Source organism: Garra rufa, chromosome 7, assembly GCF_049309525.1.
Source record: "Garra rufa chromosome 7, GarRuf1.0, whole genome shotgun sequence".
Classification (NCBI taxonomy): domain Eukaryota; kingdom Metazoa; phylum Chordata; class Actinopteri; order Cypriniformes; family Cyprinidae; genus Garra; species Garra rufa.
Window position 1 is genome coordinate 43,547,109 of NC_133367.1, and position 20,361 is coordinate 43,567,469.

Sequence of the window (20,361 nt, forward strand, 5' to 3'; positions counted from 1 at the left end):
GCTTTTTGAGGTCTTCAAGATTATTGGAAAGCTACATGCAGATGAGTTTGAGCTAAACTCTGCAGGACAGTGACCCTCCAGGATCGAAGTTGCCCATCCCTGATCTAAACCAGGGGTGTTCAAACCTGTTCCTGGAGGGCCACTGTCCTGCAGAGGTTAGTTTCAACCCTAATTAAACAAACCTGAAGCAGCCAATCAAGATCTTCCGACTTACGCAAAACTAGGGATGCACGATAAAGCGAATGCGATTATGAGGCGCGTTTAGTCAATGAAGCCGGTACTTTGATTAGTAGTAAATCTCTATCACGTGCATTCAAAATCGAATTTGATTTTTAGTGCAATTTGGCATAGCTTGTCAGTGATTTACGTCTCTGTGTATTAATTGCCGCTCCAGCGGAACGCACGTGATGTTCGTGACATCCCTATGCAAAACTTCCAGGCAAGTGTGCTGGTTGGAGCTAAACTCTGCAGGATGTTGGCCCTCCAGGAACAGGACTGGACACCCCTGGTTCCTAACCACATTCCTGGAGCTCCCCAAACACTACATTTTCCATGTCTCCTTAATCAAACACACTTGATTCAAATCATAAGCTCATTAGTAGAAATTCCAAGACCTGAAATGGGTGTGACAGACAAAGGAAAGATGCAAAATGTGCAGTATTGGAGGGTTCCAGGAACTAGGTTGGGAACCACTGGCCTGTTTTGTGCTAGATGTTGCGGGAATGAGGAAAATGAGGTATACCTGGACTTTTATGACTACAACGCAAGGAGTACTTGCTCTGCATTAAAAGCTACAAAACTCAATGACATGTAAAACTGAGCTGGTGTAACTAAATGCATTCACATCCACAGCATGCTTCTGATTTACGGCTGAGAATCAGACATGCAGTTCCTCACCGTGGGTGTCCGTCTATGTTGCACCGCAGTATCACTTGTGAGGAGCTCTGAATCTCTGCTTCTGATTCTGGACTCTTCAGGCTCACCATGCCACTTTCCAACCCTGTAAGACAGACGTGTTAAAAACAGCTTGATGATCAGGAGATGGCTGAAACTCTTGTCGAAACTCTCTGCACTCATTATCAAAAGCAAACTCCCCCATTCACACCATCTGGTCATGCTTTGCGCCCGCCGCAAAAACAGGCCTCTCCATTTAGTTGACCTTACTTGTTATCTGACACAAGCGGCCGGACGTTGCATTTCAACCAATTAATCTTGGCATTGGGCATAAAGGGGCGCTTTGTCTGGCTTCCACTTGCTGGCTCAAAATAACCTTCTCTCACGCGGGCGTTGTTTAGCTTGCTGCAGTCGCAAAGGGGGTGAAGTGGGCCAGCTAGGAAGGGCCAATGGTTCACATGTGTTTTTACATGCCAGGAAAAGCAAGAGGCAGGGAGTTTGACTAACTTGTTAAGACTCAGATAGAAGGGATAATTTGAGTGTTACACTCACATTTGATGTTGAAGGAGGCCTCGCCGGTGTGGTACTCTTCACCAGTGCTGTTCTTTGAGGCAAAGCACTGGAAGTTTCCTGAGTCAAGCGTTCGGTCAATGGCAGTGAATTTCAGGTTGCCTCCTTCCAGAAATCGTCTCTCGGAATTGGTGACCTTCTCACCGTTGTGTTTCCAGGAGTAGATGACACCTTGAGGGTCGTTTACTTCACATCGTAGCATGGCACTGCGCCCATGCAGGGCATCCTGGGATTTTGGCTCCTTGGTGAAAGAGTAAGTGGCGGCCTGCACGAGGATCACTATCAGGGGAAGAAAAAGCACAGGCATGAAGAAAGATAACCTAAAGAACTAATCTAGCAGATCGGTGCCAGCGCTTACACGTCCAGACGGACAACTGGTGATGCTGATTAGCAAGATGCTGAAATGCAGGTGAAAGAATGTAGCTTTGAGAAAAAGCAGAACACCCCCCTCCTCACCCCTCCCTCAGACTCTCAGTTTGTTCTTTGTTTTCATCCAGCTGGAACTTCAAGGCCAGACGCCCAGGTGTGCTTTAGAAAGACAGGCCAGCTGGGGTAGACAACGCAAGAACTGGACCTTTTAACAATGACCCAAGCGATAACCCTTACCGTTATGTATTTGAGTGAAACTATTGGCACTGGCCTCATTTTAGATCAAAGTGTGGCTATAGCATGTAATAAGCACCTGAATTGCACACTACAGTTTTTATTGAAGGAAAGCATGTGAGGTGAGTGGACGAATACCTGTATGAACATGCATCATGAAGCTTAACATTACCTTGATTCATTTGCACAACACTATTTCACTTTAAAATACATTCAAGTATTACATTTTTCACTATGTGATGCTACAATGTTGTAGGTGGCTAACGAGACCTTCTATAGTAAGTTCATATGTGCTTGCTAGGTCAATTCTATGATGATGTGGACGGTTTCCAGGACATTGCTATAAAGTTGTAATGTGTTTTCAGTGGGAGAATGCAGGTTTTAGATTATGTCAAATATTTTTGACATATTGCCCAGGCCAAACAAGGCTGATAAGTTGCATGACCAGCAATACAACTGAACGAAACATTTCATAGCCAAAAAGCTTACAACAGAGTCACTTAACAAAGATGGCTGTTCAAAAGCACAAGTACATTAAGTCCATAGCCAATATAATCTAAAGTATACACAGTTCCTGGGTTATTTCGAATCATGCTATCTTCAAAATCGTCCCGTCACCGTTTTACCCTTTTTGCATGTTTACTTTGTAAACACTGGGTCGGTACTTCTGCAGCGATGTAGGATGATTTTGAAGTTGGAGGAGAAAATGAGATGGGAGTTTTTCGACATACCCTAACTGACTTGAACCGGAATACACAGAGCTGACACAGATCTAGACAAGTTGAGCATTTAAGGTTAAAATGTAAATAAATTGTCAATTCCTTTTAGAAAATAACCAATCTTTTTGCTAGATAAGACCCTTCTTCCTCGGCTGGGATCGTTTAGAGCCCTTTAAAGCTGCATTTAAGCAGCATTTTGGAAATTTAAACATTTAAGCATCATAGAAGTCCACTATATGGACAGAAATCCTGAAATGTTTTCCTCAAAAACGTAATTTCTTTACAACTGAAGAAAGAAAGTCATGAAAATCTTGGATGACAAGGGGGTGAGTAAATTATCTGTACATATTTGTTCTGGAAGTGAACTTCTTTAACAGTCCATTTTATAAATTACTAAATTGACAGAGAATATGTTGCACATTCCAATAGATGCTTCATATATTTGGTTTACAAAAAAAGTCCCTAATCTGACTATGAGCAATTCTGAAGTTCACGCTTGCCTGCTGCCAAAAACTGATACGCCAGTGATGATCTTCAAAGGCAACTGATGGTTTTATATCACTCCTGTAAAAACAGCATTCAAACGTGCCAACTCTTACTACCAAACAAAAAAAGAGGCGGCCCTTTGAATGACAGGGTCTAATCTCTGGCGCCTCTGCCCATTTTCTACCCCACGGAGTGAAGCTCTGAAGACTTCCCATTCAGACAGACAGACAGACAGTAGTCAGTCCCGCTCCAGCGAGCACAGCTCGTGCTGGGAGAGGACCAGCATGCACTGGGAATGGGAAATGAAGCCCGGATTCCCTGTGGAGTGGAGTAAAACATATTCAATAAACAGCTGCGATGAGTGACTGGAGTTTGAACCATACAGAGATATTTCATGAGTGTAGCTGGATGTTTGAGGGGGTGAAGGAAGCTTGCACCTGTCAGGAGTGAGATAACCTCTCTTTAATTCACTCTGACACAATGTCAACGTCACATCGGCCTATGAAACCCCGTTTCTACATTCATCTGCTGCTGTCTTATGTGTCTGTCATCTTCACCTACACCTGTGTCAGTAGGTTATACTTGAGGCCAGGTCATATAAAGACATTCAGATCCAGATATACTTAAATCATTGCTAAATGTTATATTGTCAGCATATTCTGTGTCCTGTCACCAATTTAGGCTCCTATTCCATCAACAGAGCTGGGTTGTAATGGATTATATGTAATCTGAATTTATGTAACCTGATTATGCAATTAAGTTGGCTTCAGAAAGCCAACTTACTGAAATGCTATTTAAACTTAGTTATTAAAATGAAGCTTTAAGCTTTAAAACTACTTTAAGCTTCAATCTTTTTCGGACTGACAACCCTAAAATTTCTACCATTTCTAAAACTTTCCCACACTTTCTGATCAGGCTTTTTCAAGCCAACTTAAAGTTTGTCTTGACTTTTTTCAAGTACTTGTAATTAACCTCTTGAACCTCTTTCCTGAAATTTTTAGGTAAAAAGTTAATAATTAAGTAACATATTTTCACGTTCACGTTTTTTCTAATTGCTACTAGTTCATCTTTGTTAGTAAGTGTTTTATTTTGGTTGTTATTTTTAAATGATTTACTTTAATTTGATATTTTTATGACTTCACTGTTAGCATGTCATTAAATTTACAAACCTTTTGCAGTTCCTAAATGAAGGGAACATATTTTCTTTCTCTTTGTATTTTTATTCCAATTTGGTACAAGATTATCCCACGTAAATCAATGTGATTAATGAGTCTAAAAGTAATCAAAAAGTGGTCCGATTATAATTCCTAAAATGTAATGGAAAGCAATGGATTATGTTACTAACTACAATTTATCACATATTTTGTAATCAGTATCGAACTACAATTTGTAAGTAATCCGTCCAACAAAACAGCATTACAAGCAAGCTATTAGCAGTCTTTACCAATGACAAAGAAACCTTCAGACTGCATTTGTGTGTTTTTTTTTAATGTGGTTATGATTACGCCTGCAAAAAATGCACACCCACAGAACTCGACAAAAGCTAATAAACATCACCAAATGTTATCCGTAAACCACCTCCGCTTGTATCGTTGTTTTCCCCTCAAGCAGACAGCAGTCATTACGTCTGTATTCAGAGGTCTATGGAAAGCACAATCAAGTCTCTACAAGCAAGATCTTTATCCTTGAACCTGACGCTGTGAGATCTCTATTGTCTTTAAACAGCACAGTCTGTCATCTTCTGTAGACCTTATTCATAATGGCTAAAGTTGGTTAGCATTCTGGAGAACTACCAAACTACTAGAGCATTAAAGGAATATCCTGAACTCAATACAAGTTAATCTCCATGGACAGCATTCATGACATGGATTGCCATAGATGATTTCATCTTGTCCTTCGGTTACACTTTCTATGGGGCAAGTGTGTCTGAGAGTTTAAACGCATTGCCTATAATAAAGAATATATACAGCGGCATTGGAAAGTTTTTCACAGATTCTGCAAGTGGTTCTACTTTAAATACATTTTTTCTACTTTAAACACAATTGTTGTTTACTTTCACAAACTTATGGCCAGAGCTGGGAAAAGTAGCGGGTTAGTCCTGCCACAAACCCTCACCAATACACAGGAAAACAAACCACTAACACAACTACACGAATAAACTCAGACGTATATCTCTCCTTATGCGCATTTGGTCAGAGAAACAAAATCTCTGCGGCTCTGCGTGACCAGAAGACCTTGTCTGTTAGCTCCCAGATGACCATAAGGCAGAATTAACCCAGCACTCAACACCAACCACACAGCTGCACCAACAATTGCCACACAATCTGACTGACCCCAATCGAAAGCTTTAAATAACGCAGGAAAATGTAGATTAGGGGAAAGCGCTGGGTTAAAACAATGGGGAAAAACACTATATCTACAGTACGAACCTCAAGAGAGTAGGCATAGGATGTTCTTAATATTCTTAAAGTTTTAAATAAAACCATTTATCCATGCGTTTATTCGCCAAGACTTATTTAAGTTCTCAAAGAGCCAAAAAGCCAATATCCACACCACTTTCACTGGCCCTGATGAGAGCAGGATGCTTTAGGGCAGGAGCGCTAACCTGGCTGAAGTTGCTCTCCACTTCCTGGATTCCTGTGGAGGAATTTGAATTTTTTGGGACAAAGGTGCCCATTCATGGCCGCTCTACAACTAACAAGCCAGGAGAGAACCAAGAGACGAACCTGATTGGCTAAAGAACATATAAACTTTATGTACATACTAGGCTTGCTCACAAAACCTCTCCAAAGAGCATGGGTTGTGCTCGAACACTATCAAACTGTGTTTAAACTGGCCTCTTTTAACACACAAACCTCAAGATTTTGGATAAACCAAAACATTTGGCAGCAACAGTCTGAGGCACAGTTTCTTTGTAGACAAAATTGAGTCGTCTTCATGGACAAACAGTGCTTTAATACAAATAAGGCCAAGAAAACATAGCTATTGTAGATAATCATGGCAACCACGAATTAACCATGTTTTCGCTACACTAACCATAGTTTAACCATGGTATTTGTAGTAAAACTGTGGTTATACAAATGGCAGCTGACCCACCGCTACTTTCAACACATTTATTATATTAAAACCCATCGTTCATTTTTCCAAGAGCCAAGTTTACCACCTTCACAAAGAGTCTTTGATGGCAGATGATGATCTCCAAGCAAAACTTTATTAGTCGCGTCTGTGGTCGAACTTAAATCCGCCGCTGGAAAATCTGGGAAGCACTAATCAGCCCGTATCAAAGTCATGCCTGATTTTCCATTAAACAACTGAGGGATAATGTACAGTCATACAGTCATTAACACAAAATAAACCTGTCAATTCCATAGTTTAGCACAATGCCACCATTCAACAACCACAATCAAGTAGCGAAGCGAGCCGAAGGATTGGCATTTCCATTTTAGACACCAATTCTGTCAACGCTGGGTAGATTACTTGTAATCTGTAATCAGTAATGGACTACAATTTATATGACAGAAACTGTAGTTAGTAATGTAATCCAGGTTACTAATTTAAGCTTTTTAAAACTACATTTTTTAATGAACTTGTTGAAAAGCAAAGAGAAAAACCAGGGTTTCCTAAAGAACTACAGTGAGTTTGTAAAACTCTTTTGTTGATATAATGTGACCGTAGACCACAAAACCAGTCAGCCAGTTTCAAAGCGAAAAAACAGCCATCCAATAAGATTTGAGCATTACATCACGTGCCCGGAGCAGCTGCTGTTGCACAAAAGGCAAGGGTGGTGACCAAGTTTCGAAAACCAGTATAAACAAAAACAGAAGAGGAGTATTACGAGAAAACAGATGGTTATTCTCACACGTTCTTAATATAATTTCTGTTAATTTTCCACTGAATGATGGAATCTGGAGGAAAACACTGTCCATTTTCTTTCACATGAGCGACTGTTGTATGAGTCAGAGCGTGTTCACTCTCTAGATCTTCCGTATTTAAAAAAAAAATGATTGAAACATTTTTCTGCTATTATACGCATGAAATATGAAAGCAAACAGAAATACGATTGTTATATTACATCTATATGATATATTTTTTGTATCTATTTTTTATGCAGTGTGGCATTATTAAACATACATAGAGTGCATGTCTGCCTATTACAGAATCTAAATCAACTTCAGATCACAATCAGAAGTTATTGCAAGCACTCAATGATGGTTTAAAGTGGGTTTTAAGCAAATACATTAATAATAATATACATTTTCAATTGTGGCATGAGGCTAATTTTACTTCCATTTATATTTTAAGATGTTTCCTTGTAAGCATTATAGATGGTTTGTGTTTCTCGCATAGAAAAGTAAATTATGAATGATTTTCCACCACTGTGTAAATAATATGTACTCATGTAATCTATAATTAATCCAAAATAATACAGATTACATGCAATCAGTTACTACCCAGCTTCGAATATTTGTAATAGGGTCCAACAAACGGCGCAGTTTGCTATGCTAGGGGAGGATGGGTTTGAAAGAGCCGTTGATTTATAAGTCCGACATATGAAACAAAGCCCATTGGGGAGGTGGAGTCAGACCGTACTGTAACTTTAGACTCGTGCCACCCACAGATGTTGAGACCGTAAAGTAAAGAAGTGAAGCCAAGCAGGGACACATGAAGAGATCCACGTTACTCTCATCAACTGCTGCTGATGAACTCCACCTGTCCTCTTAAAACACTAGCCGTTTAATTGGGTTGTTAATCTCATCTGAAACCATGAGAACAGCCCACATGGAAACGTGAGCGCTGAGGGTCAGCCCACGGAAAATAACACTTAAACTGGAGTTTATGAGAGAGTTTTAGAGACATTTCGCTGACACTAAAGCAACAATATTGTGAGACACATGACATATTTCACATATTATACAGTTATGTGGAGCAAGATTATGGACCAACAAGGTTTCATTGTAGCCACAACAATAGTAAAACTATGCAGTGCAGAGTTTGCATGACCATGATCTGGGGAAACAGTTTGCACTCGTGCGAAATTATTAAAATTACTTCCAATGAGAATGTAATTTAATGAAAATGTGGCGAAATCTCACCACATCTTTAGATTTGATAGGATTGTCAATGGCCAGTGGCAACAAAAAAGAAATAATTTAGTGATGGTAATATAAGTATATTTATTTTACATCATATATACTCACAATGTACTCAAACAATGTGTGATAACAGTATAGAATGTGTACTATCCAACTCGATTCAATGAAAAAACGTAACTATTTTACAATTTGGCGACTTCATATGAATTAAACTTAACCTTTAACTTAACCCTTAGTGGGCCATAAACTGATGGTATTAAAACTAGGGCAGAATCACAGAATCCAGTCCTAAAAATGGAATTTTCTTTATAACACGGAATGTTGCGGAATTTGCCAAATTTTGGATGAATAGATCAAAAGTCAGTACACTTAAATTAAAACGCAATGTAGACTAGTGTCTGTGAATATTACGTCGCAAAAATACTATTTAACTACGAATCCAGCATGCACTGTGTGAACGAAAGAAATTGTTATAAAAAACAGTTAAATAATCAATTAATTAAAGATGCTTATGACTATTCAAATTTAATTGAACCATTAAATTTTAATGCAGAAAATTAATGGAAAAACAGAATTAGGAAAGAATGAAACTAAATTTGAGAAGAAGAAAAAAAATGCTGTTAAATTGTGTACATTTAATAAATTAATTAAACATGCTAATTTTATTTAATTACAATTTAATTAAAATATTAAATATTTGATTTTTTTTTTTTTTTTTTGAGCATTAAAATAGAGCTCAGACAAATTTAAACAGAAATAAAAAAAAAATGCAATCCAGAAAAATTAAAATTGAAAAATTGAATTTGGAAAAAAATAAAAAATGGGTTTTCATAGGGCCCTAGAAAACGTAGAAATGACAATCAACAAATTTGCAACCAATTCGCCAAAATGTAAATACTACTAACTAGTACTGCACGAATCTGGATAAATTGAGAATCGCAATTTTTTGTTTCAAATAGAGATTCCATGATTTTGAACTTAACAAAATAACATGTAATTTACTACAGGCTGACAAAATTACAATTAAAAATCTTTCATTTAAATTACTTGTTTAAAAAAATTAAACGAATGATTCAATGACTCATAAATACTTCACTTGTTTAATTTCTGAATGAGTCAACATTTTTGAATGAATGTCTTGAATGACCAACACATTTTAACAGTCACTTGTCGTCAACGCAAATGTCATTTAAAGCGACGACTACTTTCAAAAGAAGACTGCAATCTTTTAACGATTAATCGTGCATCTCTACTATGACCACATTCTGACGACAATTTGTTAACATTCACCTATATGGTCAGAAGATTTTAAAACTGCCACTAGCTGATAGTTATGCCATATAATGACCATTAGTCATGAAAAAAAGTGTACTATACGTACATATTTTTCTATCAATAGTCACAGAACAGCAGTTTCTGCAGTATCTACTTAAAAAAAATGAACATTTTAGTAGTGATCAAAAACATTTACCCAAGATCTAGCTTTAGACATAACTGGAGTTTGGCGTTTAGCCATTTCGCTCCCTGAGGGGAACTAGATATCAATGCCTGTTAGCCCTCAAAGTCCTGTCTGCCCACTCCAGGCCTTTGACCCCAAAACACAGAGATTTGCAAGGTGCTCCATCATTTATTGAATAGGTGGGAGACTCATTTCAAGCAGGAAGGAAGCTGTTTTTGCAGCTGTTCGTGGCATCACAGTCGTCATATTGTGCTGGGACGCCGCTGAACAGGTGCCACTGCTAGGATCAGAACGTTTGACAAGATGGAGGCGAGTACACACGCATGCTGAAGCATTGGGTGGGGTCAGGGAAACAGCCAGAAGGGACCACTGAAAATCCAGTCTGCTGGTGGAGGTGCCAGACGCCAAAGAGGAATTATATTACAGAACATTAGCGCCCATCATGGCGATTTGGTATTGAGGGAGTGTCACGACTGGAATTTGTTTATGTGCAGTTATTTGCAATTGGACAGTGGACATACTATATTAAGAGACAGTTTAAACTGGATCTCAAGTCAATTAAGGTACAATGTCTACAAAATGTTCTACATTTTCAATCTGATTTCAAATCTTAATTTTAAAAAGTTGAACAGATTTGGTGAACAATTCAATTCAAAAAGATTGTATTAAACTATTTACTAAGGACAAGAACTATATGTGACCCTGGACCACAAAACCAGTCTTAAGTCGCTGGGGTATATTTGTAGCAATAGCCAAAAATACATTGTATGGGTCAAAATTATTGATTTTTCTTTTATGCCAAAAATCATTAGGAAATTAAGTAAAGATCATGTTCCATAAGGATATTTTGTAAAATTCCTACTATAAATATATCAAAATGCAATTTTTGATTAGTAATATGCATTGTTAAGAACTTAATTTGAGGAACTTTAAAGGTGATTTTCTCAGTATTTAGATTTTTTTGCACCCTCAGATTCCAGATTTTCAAATAGATGCATCTCGGCCAAATATTGTCCAATCCTAACAAACCATATATCAATAGAAAGCTTATTTATTGAGCTTTCATATTATATATACACATCTCAGTTTTGTAAAATTTAACCTTATGACTGGTTTTGTGGTCCAGGGTCACATATATAAAAATATCATGATTCTTTGTCATGTTGGTTTTACTATTTTACAAACTGTCTAAGCAACACAGCCAAACTAATTTCCCTATTTTAAAACCAAAACCTTACAAGGTAACAAAATATAAAACCAAAAGAATAGCGGATGTTTAGGCCAAAATGGGCAAAGATAAATCTTGGTCATTATTTTAACTTTGTTATTAAAAAATAAGAGCAAAGATAGGCTACATGTCACAAATACACATAATATGCAAATAAAACAAACAGTGCTTTAATTTTCAGATACAGTAGGTGTATTTATCAGTAGCATTCAAGAAATTTAATTAACAAATATAAAAATAAAACACTATATACACTATAAACAAATTATACATTGACTCTTATTAAAGCAACTAAAGTTGTTCAGTCAAGAGCTGTAAGTGATTTTCCTTTGTGTTTTGTTTTATTAGCCTACCATCACCCAAAAATGACAATCCTGTCATAATTTATTTTTTTTGTTGAACATAAAACTTACTTTGAATAATGTGGGTAACCAAACAGTTGCTGGACCCCAGTTACTTCCATAGTATTTTATTTATTTTTTTCCCCACTGTCAAAGTGCTACCGTTATCCACATTCTTCAAAATATCTTTTTTTGTGTTTAGCACAAGACAAAAAAATTAATAGAGGTTTGGGACAACATGTGAGTGACTACATTTTTGTGTGAACTGTCCCTTTAATGACAATCGGCAGCATGTTTAGAGCTGCACGCATCTAATGCACCTCTAACAAGAACTGTTAGGAATTGAGTTCTTTTAATAAGGCTTTCTTCATTATGATATCAGGACAGTGACAGCGTTTGAAGGGCGAAACCCGTGACACAGTTTGTGTTGTGCTCCATTCACTATTCACTGCTATTCACAAAGAGGTCTGAAAGGTCAAACTGAGCCTCCACACTTGTGGAAACCCAACACCTTACATCATTAGGAGGGGCTGATGGCTTCGCATGCAGAAGAAAAGCACAAGCTTCTCTGTTTATATGTGTAATGATGGGTGGTGGGGCATCGCTGGGGTTCAAACCAGAGCCCTGAAAATAACAAACGCCAAGTATATAGGCATGATGTAGTGGTGTCGTAGAGCGGCTTACGTTCTAAACTAAAAAGATTTCATCTCTTAAATAAACAGCTTCTGCTGGCACATCTATTTGTAATTGAAAATGCTAACTTTCGAAGAATAGTTCATCCAAATCTACACAACAATACAGCAGTTCATGGGGTCACTGGCAAATAAAGACGTCCAGCAAATCTAGTTTAAAAGTATATCACACAAGTATATCACACATTTTTCATGGTTTTATATTATTTTCCTGAAAGTTTAAATGTAGTAACTCTGAAAATGTGGGAAAGAAAGACTTTTTTATAACTTAGATACCTTGCATACATCATAATTATTTTCCTTTTAAAATATTATTTAAAATATATGAAGTTTATTTTATTTTCACAGAAGTCATGAATTATTAAACAGAAATAACGTTACTTTTTAAGGAGTTGCGAAACATGACATTGTACAACTTGAACTAACCTTTCCTTGTCATAAAAATGTCAAACTATCTTTATTATATTTATATTTTAAGACACTTATTGACCCCCAAAATTTCATGTTTTTTTTTTTTTCACCCTATGTGTTTCTACCTTTGATGTTCTTGTTTTTTCTTTCAAATCTTAATAAGCAATAAAACTTTTTTAAAGAAAACCATAGTAGAAACCATAGAAGAAGTTGACGTAGAAGTCGAAGAAGCAGAAGCCATAGAAGAAGTCGGAGAAGTAGAAGTCAAAGAAAATGAAGTAGAAGCCATAGAAGAAGTCGAAGAAGTAGAAGTTGAAGAAAAAGTCGAAAAAGTAAAAGCAGAAGCCATAGAAGGAGTCGAAAAGGCAGAAGCCATAGGAGTCGAAGAAGTAGAAGTTGAAGAAAAAGTCGAAGAGGCAAAGCCATAAAGGTCGAAGTAGAAGTTGAAGAAAAAGGTTGAAGAAGCAGAAGCCATAGAAGAAGTCAAAGAAGTAGAAGTTGAAGAGGCAAAGCCATAGGAGTCAAAGAAGTAGAAGTCAAAGAGGCAGAAGCCATAGGAGGAGTCGAAGAAGTTGAAGGTGAAGAAAAAGTCGAAGAAGGCAAAGAAGAAGAAGCCATAGACGGAGTCTAAGTAGGAATAGAAAAGACAGAAGCCATAGAAGGAGTCGAAGAAGTAAAAGTTGAAGAAAAAGACGAAGAAAAAGACGAAGAAGCAGAAGCCATAGAAGTCGAAGAGGCAGAAGCCACAGAAGGAGTCGAAGAAACAGAAGTTGAATAAAAAGGTTGAAGAAGCAGAACCCATAGAAGGAGTCAAAGACGTAGAAGTTGAAGAGGCAGAAGCCATAGAAGTCGTAGAAGAAGTAGAAGTTGAAGAAAAAGTTGAAGAAGCAGAACCCATAGAAGGAGTCAAAGACGTAGGAGTCAAAGATGTAGGAGTCAAAGACGTAGGAGTTGAAGAGGCAGAAGCCATAGAAGTCGTAGAAATAGAAGTTGAAGTAGAAGTTGAAGAAAAAGGTTGAAGAAGCAGAAGCCATAAAAGTCGTCGAAGAAGTAGAACTCCAAGAGGCAGAAGCCATAGGAGGAGTCAAAGAAGTAGAAGTTGAAGAAAAAGTCGAAGAAGCAGAATCCGTAGAAGGAGTCGAAGAAGTAGAAGTCAAAGAGGCAGAAGCCATAGGAGGAGTCGAAGTAGAAGTTGAAGAAAAAGTCGAAGAAGCAGAAGCCATAGAAGTCAAATAAGTAAAAGTCGAAGAGGCAGAAGCCATAGAAGGAGTCGAAGTAGAAGTTGAAGAAAAAGTCGAAGAAGCAGAATCCGTAGAAGGAGTCGAAAAAGTAGAAGTCGAAGAGGCAGAAGCCATAGGAGGAGTCGAAGTAGAAGTTGAAGAAAAAGTCGAAGAAGCAGAATCCGTAGAAGGAGTCGAAAAAGTAGAAGTCGAAGAGGCAGAAGCCATAGAAGGAGTCGAAGGAGTAGAACTCGAAGAGGCAGAAGCCACAGAAGGAGTCGAAGAAACAGAAGTTGAAGAAAAAGTTGAAGAAGCAGAACCCATAGAAGGAGTCAAAGACGTAGGAGTCAAAGATGTAGGAGTCAAAGACGTAGGAGTTGAAGAAGCAGAAGCCATAGAAGTCGTAGAAATAGAAGTTGAAGTAGAAGTTGAAGAAAAAGGTTGAAGAAGCAGAAGCCATAAAAGTCGTCGAAGAAGTAGAACTCCAAGAGGCAGAAGCCATAGGAGGAGTCAAAGAAGTAGAAGTTGAAGAAAAAGTCGAAGAAGGCAAAGAAGAAGAAGCCATAGACAGAGTCTAAGTAGGAGTAGAAAAGACAGAAGCCATAGAAGGAGTCGAAGAAGTAAAAGTTGAAGAAAAAGTTGAAGAAAAAGACGAAGAAAAAGACGAAGAAGCAGAAGCCATAGAAGTCGAAGAGGCAGAAGCCACAGAAGGAGTCGAAGAAACAGAAGTTGAAGAAAAAGTCAAAGAAGCAGAATCCATAGAAGGAGTCAAAGACGTAGAAGTTGAAGAGGCAGAAGCCATAGAAGTCGTAGAAGAAGTAGAAGTTGAAGAAAAAGGTTGAAGAAGCAGAAGCCATAGAAGGAGTCGAAGGAGTAGAACTCTAAGAGGCAGAAGCCACAGAAGGAGTCGAAGAAACAGAAGTTGAAGAAAAAGTTGAAGAAGCAGAACCCATAGAAGGAGTCAAAGACGTAGGAGTCAAAGACGTAGGAGTTGAAGAGGCAGAAGCCATAGAAGTCGTAGAAATAGAAGTTGAAGTAGAAGTTGAAGAAAAAGGTTGAAGAAGCAGAAGCCATAAAAGTCGTCGAAGTAGAACTCCAAGAGGCAGAAGCCATAGGAGGAGTCAAAGAAGTAGAAGTTGAAGAAAAAGTCGAAGAAGCAGAATCCGTAGAAGGAGTCGAAGAAGTAGAAGTCAAAGAGGCAGAAGCCATAGGAGGAGTCGAAGTAGAAGTTGAAGAAAAAGTCGAAGAAGCAGAAGCCATAGAAGTCAAATAAGTAAAAGTCGAAGAGGCAGAAGCCATAGGAGGAGTCGAAGTAGAAGTTGAAGAAAAAGTCGAAGAAGCAGAATCCGTAGAAGGAGTCGAAAAAGTAGAAGTCGAAGAGGCAGAAGCCATAGGAGGAGTCAAAGTAGAAGTTGAAGAAAAAGTCGAAGAAGCAGAATCCGTAGAAGGAGTCGAAAAAGTAGAAGTCGAAGAGGCAGAAGCCATAGGAGGAGTCGAAGTAGAAGTTGAAGAAAAAGTCGAAGAAGCAGAATCCGTAGAAGGAGTCGAAAAAGTAGAAGTCGAAGAGGTTAGGGTTAGAAGCAGAAGCCATAGAAGAAGTCGAAGAAAAAGCAGAATCCAAAGAAGTCGAAAAAGTAGATGAAGAAAAAGTCAAAGTTTATGTTAAACTACTTAAAAAGACTTTAGGAATTGAATTATTTATTCTTCATACCAGGAGAGTTATATTCCAACTCTACATTTTTGACTTTATTCTCTTCAAAACAACATGCAACCCTGGACCACAAAGCCAGGTATAAGGATAATTAAAAAAAAATGAGATTTATATATCATCTGAAAGCTGAATAAATAAGCTTTCCATTGATGTATGGTTTGTTAGGATAGGGCAACTATTTGAAAATCTGGAATCTGAGGGTGCAAAAAGATCAAAATACTGAGAAAATTAGAGGTCGACCGATGTATCGGTTTTGCCGATTAATCGGCACCGATAGTTGATTGGCCGAACTATCGGTTATCGGCAAAAATCCATGCCGATGGTTTTTCCGGGTTGCATTCTTTGCTGAAGCGGCTCACGCTCCGCTGTCATGGAGTATGAGAGGTTAAGCCCCAGACCAATGTTTAATGCCAGGATTGTTACCATATATTTGTATTGATTTATATCCAGCTGTTCATATTTTTAGCCAGCAAAGTTGCAGATTTAAAGACATGAGAAAGCAAACTGTGTTCATTCAGCCGACAAAATCAGTCACAGCGCGCCTTAGTTTTACATTACACATCTGTCCCACATCGTTCATAAAGACTTGACCCTGGGCTGGAAAATTAAGTATTGTGCATTTAAGCAAACTATTTGTATTTCTGTAGCTCTAATTAAGTCTGTATGCTTAATATAGAGCTATAATTTATGTTTTAGCCTTTTCTTCAGGCCGTTGAAGCATGGTGAGTTTGCATCTTGTTACGCACTTTATTTCACAATGCCATTTTCCTGTTCCTATTTGATTTTAATAACTGATCAACAAAAATATCTATTAAAAATTAAGATAAAAATAATACAAAACGAAATTCGTTAAAGAAGGGATTTTCCACAAATAAAAACGTACGAAGTGGTCAAAAATTGTGTCTGACCCTCTCCAATTCTCCTGGCGTATTGCCGTCCAATTCATACCATGTCCTTTATGACATTTACAAATTACACAAACTTCTTTCGTAATTAACATATTAAACTGAAACAAAACAAAAACAAATCATATTTAAACATAAATGTAAAACAGAAAAGAAATTGTTTCTGAAATGGCTGCAATATAGATCGCACTTTCTCTTTCCGTTTCATGTTTAAACTAACCTTTGCCGCTTTTTTGATCATTCTTGAAGTAAACATTTGCCCGTTTGGTGATTAAATAAACTGTTTTAGATTTATGCTTGAACTATACAACGCGTCCTGTGTGTGTGTGATACCTGCAAGTTGTCCGCGCAACACAGCGCTGCACTTTTGTTCGGTTTCATTAAGGGTGGGTGAAAAATAGATTCTCAGACGCATCTCAATCCTCTCTTCAATGAGCGTGTGTTTTTCCCGCATATGGCACGCGTGCGCGCCAGAAACGCGGCTGGCTTCATTGCACAGAATTTCCACAGTGAGCTAATAAGTGTGTATTGTTTGACCGTGTGAGCTATCAATCGCAGTTTTTGACTTTACATGTGCCTTCATTTCTGCCGTTTGTAATGCAGTAGATGCACTGACAGACTTTCAATTGCTCTTTGTGTTTGTTCGTCCTAAAAAGCTTGATTGCAGATGCGGTTAAATGCACTTGGATTTTCAAATACTTTTATACGAAACTGATGTACACACAGTCAGTTATGTTTTCAGAGCAGGACAAAATATCTGATACATCGAAATAGATCTGCATTCGTTTGAATGCAGCCTGTTAAAGCAGCCACTGTCTGATCTCATCAGTAATAATCAAACGAAAAAGAAAAAAACAATAACTATTTCTGTAAACTTGCCGACACTTAAAGAACACTAATTTTAAATAAGTAATTGTTTTAAAAAGTAGCCTGCTTATATAATAAAAAAATGTTAAAATTTAAAGATTCCCACCCCTTTACAATGAGCCCATTTGTAACATCAACTAAGATTGATGAAAGCTGTAGAATAGAAGTGTTGTTCCTTGTTAAAGTGTTAATTTCAACATTTACTGATATATTGTTAAATTTCGAAGTTCATTTTGTTAACATTAATGAACTATGAAATAACTTTAATGATCAATTTATAATTAATATTAATATTTTTATTCATTTACAAAGTATGGTTTAGTATTTATTTTTTTAAATCGTAGAGCACTATTTTAGTTGCCCTTCAATATCCATTTTCAAAATCTATCGGTTAATTAATCGGTATCGGCCAGTGTGGTCCAACCTAGCTATCGGTATCGGTAAAAACCAATATCGGTCGACCTCTAGAGAAAATCACCTTTAAAGTTGTCCAAATGAAGTTCTTTGCGCTGCATATTACTAATTAAAAATTAATTTTGATATATTTACGATAGAAAATTTTCAAAATATATTCACGGAACACGAACTTAATATCCTAATGATTTTTGGCATAAAAGAAAAAAAAAATCAATAATTGACCCATGCAATGTATTTTTGGGCATTGCTACAAATATACCCATGCTAAGGCTGGTTTTGTGGTCCAGGGTCACATTTCAAAACAGATTTGAATTCAATAATTAAAAACAGTCATTGTGTATATGAATTGAATTTGTAATGAATTTTAGGCAAATTATCAAATACATACAAAATGATGGTGCAGTGCCAACTAGGACCAACAAGCAGCATGTAAGTCAGTCTGTTAAAAGGTTAGCCAATCATTATGTAGGCCATTTACATTTAGAAGTCTTAAAAGTGCAAACGCAAAAAAAAAAAAAAAAAAAAAAAAAATGGTTGGAAAATGTTGAGGAAAACTAGATTGTCTATTTTTGTTGCACAAATCCTTTACAAGCATTATAAACAGACATCAGTGACCACTTTTAGCTTGTCCTCATCAATAAATCAAATGCACGAGATGAGAAAGAAGAGCATGTGTGTTTAATTTGAGTCCAAGTTCATGACTAAGCACTCGTTCAGGGAATGCGGTCAGTCCTGGGGGTCGCTGCACAATGCAAACTCTCCAGGACGTCCCACAGCCTCCGGTGACCCACCACGTGTTTACAGTATGAGACGGGGAATGTGATGCAACTAGCTATTCTCTGACATTACAGGAACATTAGTTGAACATGTCAAGAGCTTCACACACTTGCAGCGTTGACGAGTGTTTCGGGAGACACCATGGAGCCCTAATATAAACAGATCCTGGTTACCGCAACAGACACAATACAACAAACGGCTAATTCAACCAAAAATCCAGAGCTATTGTTTGGATGAAACGAAACTTTTCCCCCTCGGAATGTCAAACTAAACACGAACGTCTGGATTAAACATGAACTAAATGAGGCCGAAGTCCCGTTTATTAATGATTCGAGGATTTACCCTTGCGTATCAGAGAGGAGAAAGCAGCACACGGTACCATCTGAGGAACACGCACACATTTTTCTCATTAAATATCATCTGGGCGGCATTGTGGTGAAGGAGGGGAATGCTAAATACAGAATGGGGGGGAAGGGCCAGCGAATGTAACGTAAAGCACATGCACTTCTTGTAATCACTCTCATTCTCCTATCAAAACTAACAAGAACCACTCGCTCTCCGAATTCACCAGTCAACTTCACAGAGACTCAAATCCCTCAGTTTATCTTCCTAAAAACCTGACATATGCATCAAAACACATGCACACACATATATATACACTGTGTTGGGGAAAATTACTTTTAAAAGTAATGCATTACTCCATAAACAAGTAACTAATAGCAGTAATTACTTTTATGGAAAGTAATCCATTACGTTACTTTTGGATTACTTTGTGTCATCTAAGCTGGGCTTGCTTATTTGTTTTTGTTTTTAATAACAAAAACCCCAAAGGTTACATTTTGCCAACTGTAAAGGCTCTTTTCATACCCAAAGTGAATAGAATAAGCCTCAGGCTGAAGGAAGTGCCTGTCTCTGCGCTTCAAATTTCTCTCAACACGACGACAAGAGAGCTGTCAGTGAATAAATGGTAAAACAAAGTGAGTCGTGTTACTGATTTGGAAAAGTAACTCAGATATTTAGTTGTAAATTGAAGAGTAATCTGTTACTTCACTAGTTACTTTAAAAAGTAATCTGATTACATATCTTACATCACTTGTAATGCATTACTCTCAGATTCCAAAAAAAAGAAGTTGTAATTAGATTACATTACATTTTAAAATACCTGTAATCAGACTACAGTTACTTTTTACAGATTACACGATTACATATTTTCACAATAGCAATAAACTAAATAAAAAAAGTTTGTCAAGACAAACTTTAAGTTGGCTTGAAAAAGCCTGATCAGAAAGTTGTAAAAATTTTAGAAATTGTAGAAAGTTTATGGTTTTCAGTCCGAAAAAGATTGAAGTTTAAAGTAGTTTTAAAGCTTTTTGAAGGCAATACAGTCTGTCAGATGGATGGATGGATAAATAGATAGCATGTTTTAGCATGTTGCTAGCATGTTTCTAACTTATTTAACAAGTTACTAGCATGATTAGCATGTTACTAGAATGTTTCTAGCATGATTAGCACGTTGTTAACATGTTTGTAACATGATTAACATGTCAATAGCATGTTGCTTGCATGTTGATAGCATGTTAGCATCATTAACACTGTTAGCATGTTTCTTACATGATTAGCAAGGCACTAGCATGTTTTTAACATGATTAGCATGTTGTTAGCATATTTCTAACATGTTTCTAACATGATTAACATGTACATAGCGTGTTGCTTGCATGTTTCTAACTTATTTAACAAGTTACTAACATGTAGCTAGCATGATCAGCAAGTTACTAACATTATTAGCAAGTTGCTAGCATGTTTCTAACATGATTAACATGTCAATAGCGTGTTGCTTGCATGTTGATAGCATGTTAGCATCATTAAAACTGTTAGCATGTTTCTAACTTAACAAGTTACTAGCATGTAGCTAACATGATTAGCAAGTTACTAGCATTATTAACATGTTGCTGGAATGTTTTTAACATG

The 20,361-nt window shown here is 37.3% G+C and overlaps 1 protein-coding gene across 1 annotated transcript in view; it reads right to left on the reverse strand.

Annotated features, from left to right (window-relative positions):
- The window catches only part of LOC141338406 (inactive tyrosine-protein kinase 7-like), a 46,442-nt gene that overhangs the window by 15,363 nt on the left and 10,718 nt on the right, over positions 1-20,361 (reverse strand). Inside the window, exons 2-3 of the mRNA XM_073843945.1 lie at positions 1,447-1,743; positions 898-1,000 (exon numbers count right to left, since the gene is read on the reverse strand). Of these exons, the coding sequence (XP_073700046.1) occupies positions 898-1,000; positions 1,447-1,743 (400 nt within the window). The remainder of the gene's footprint in view (positions 1-897; positions 1,001-1,446; positions 1,744-20,361) is intronic.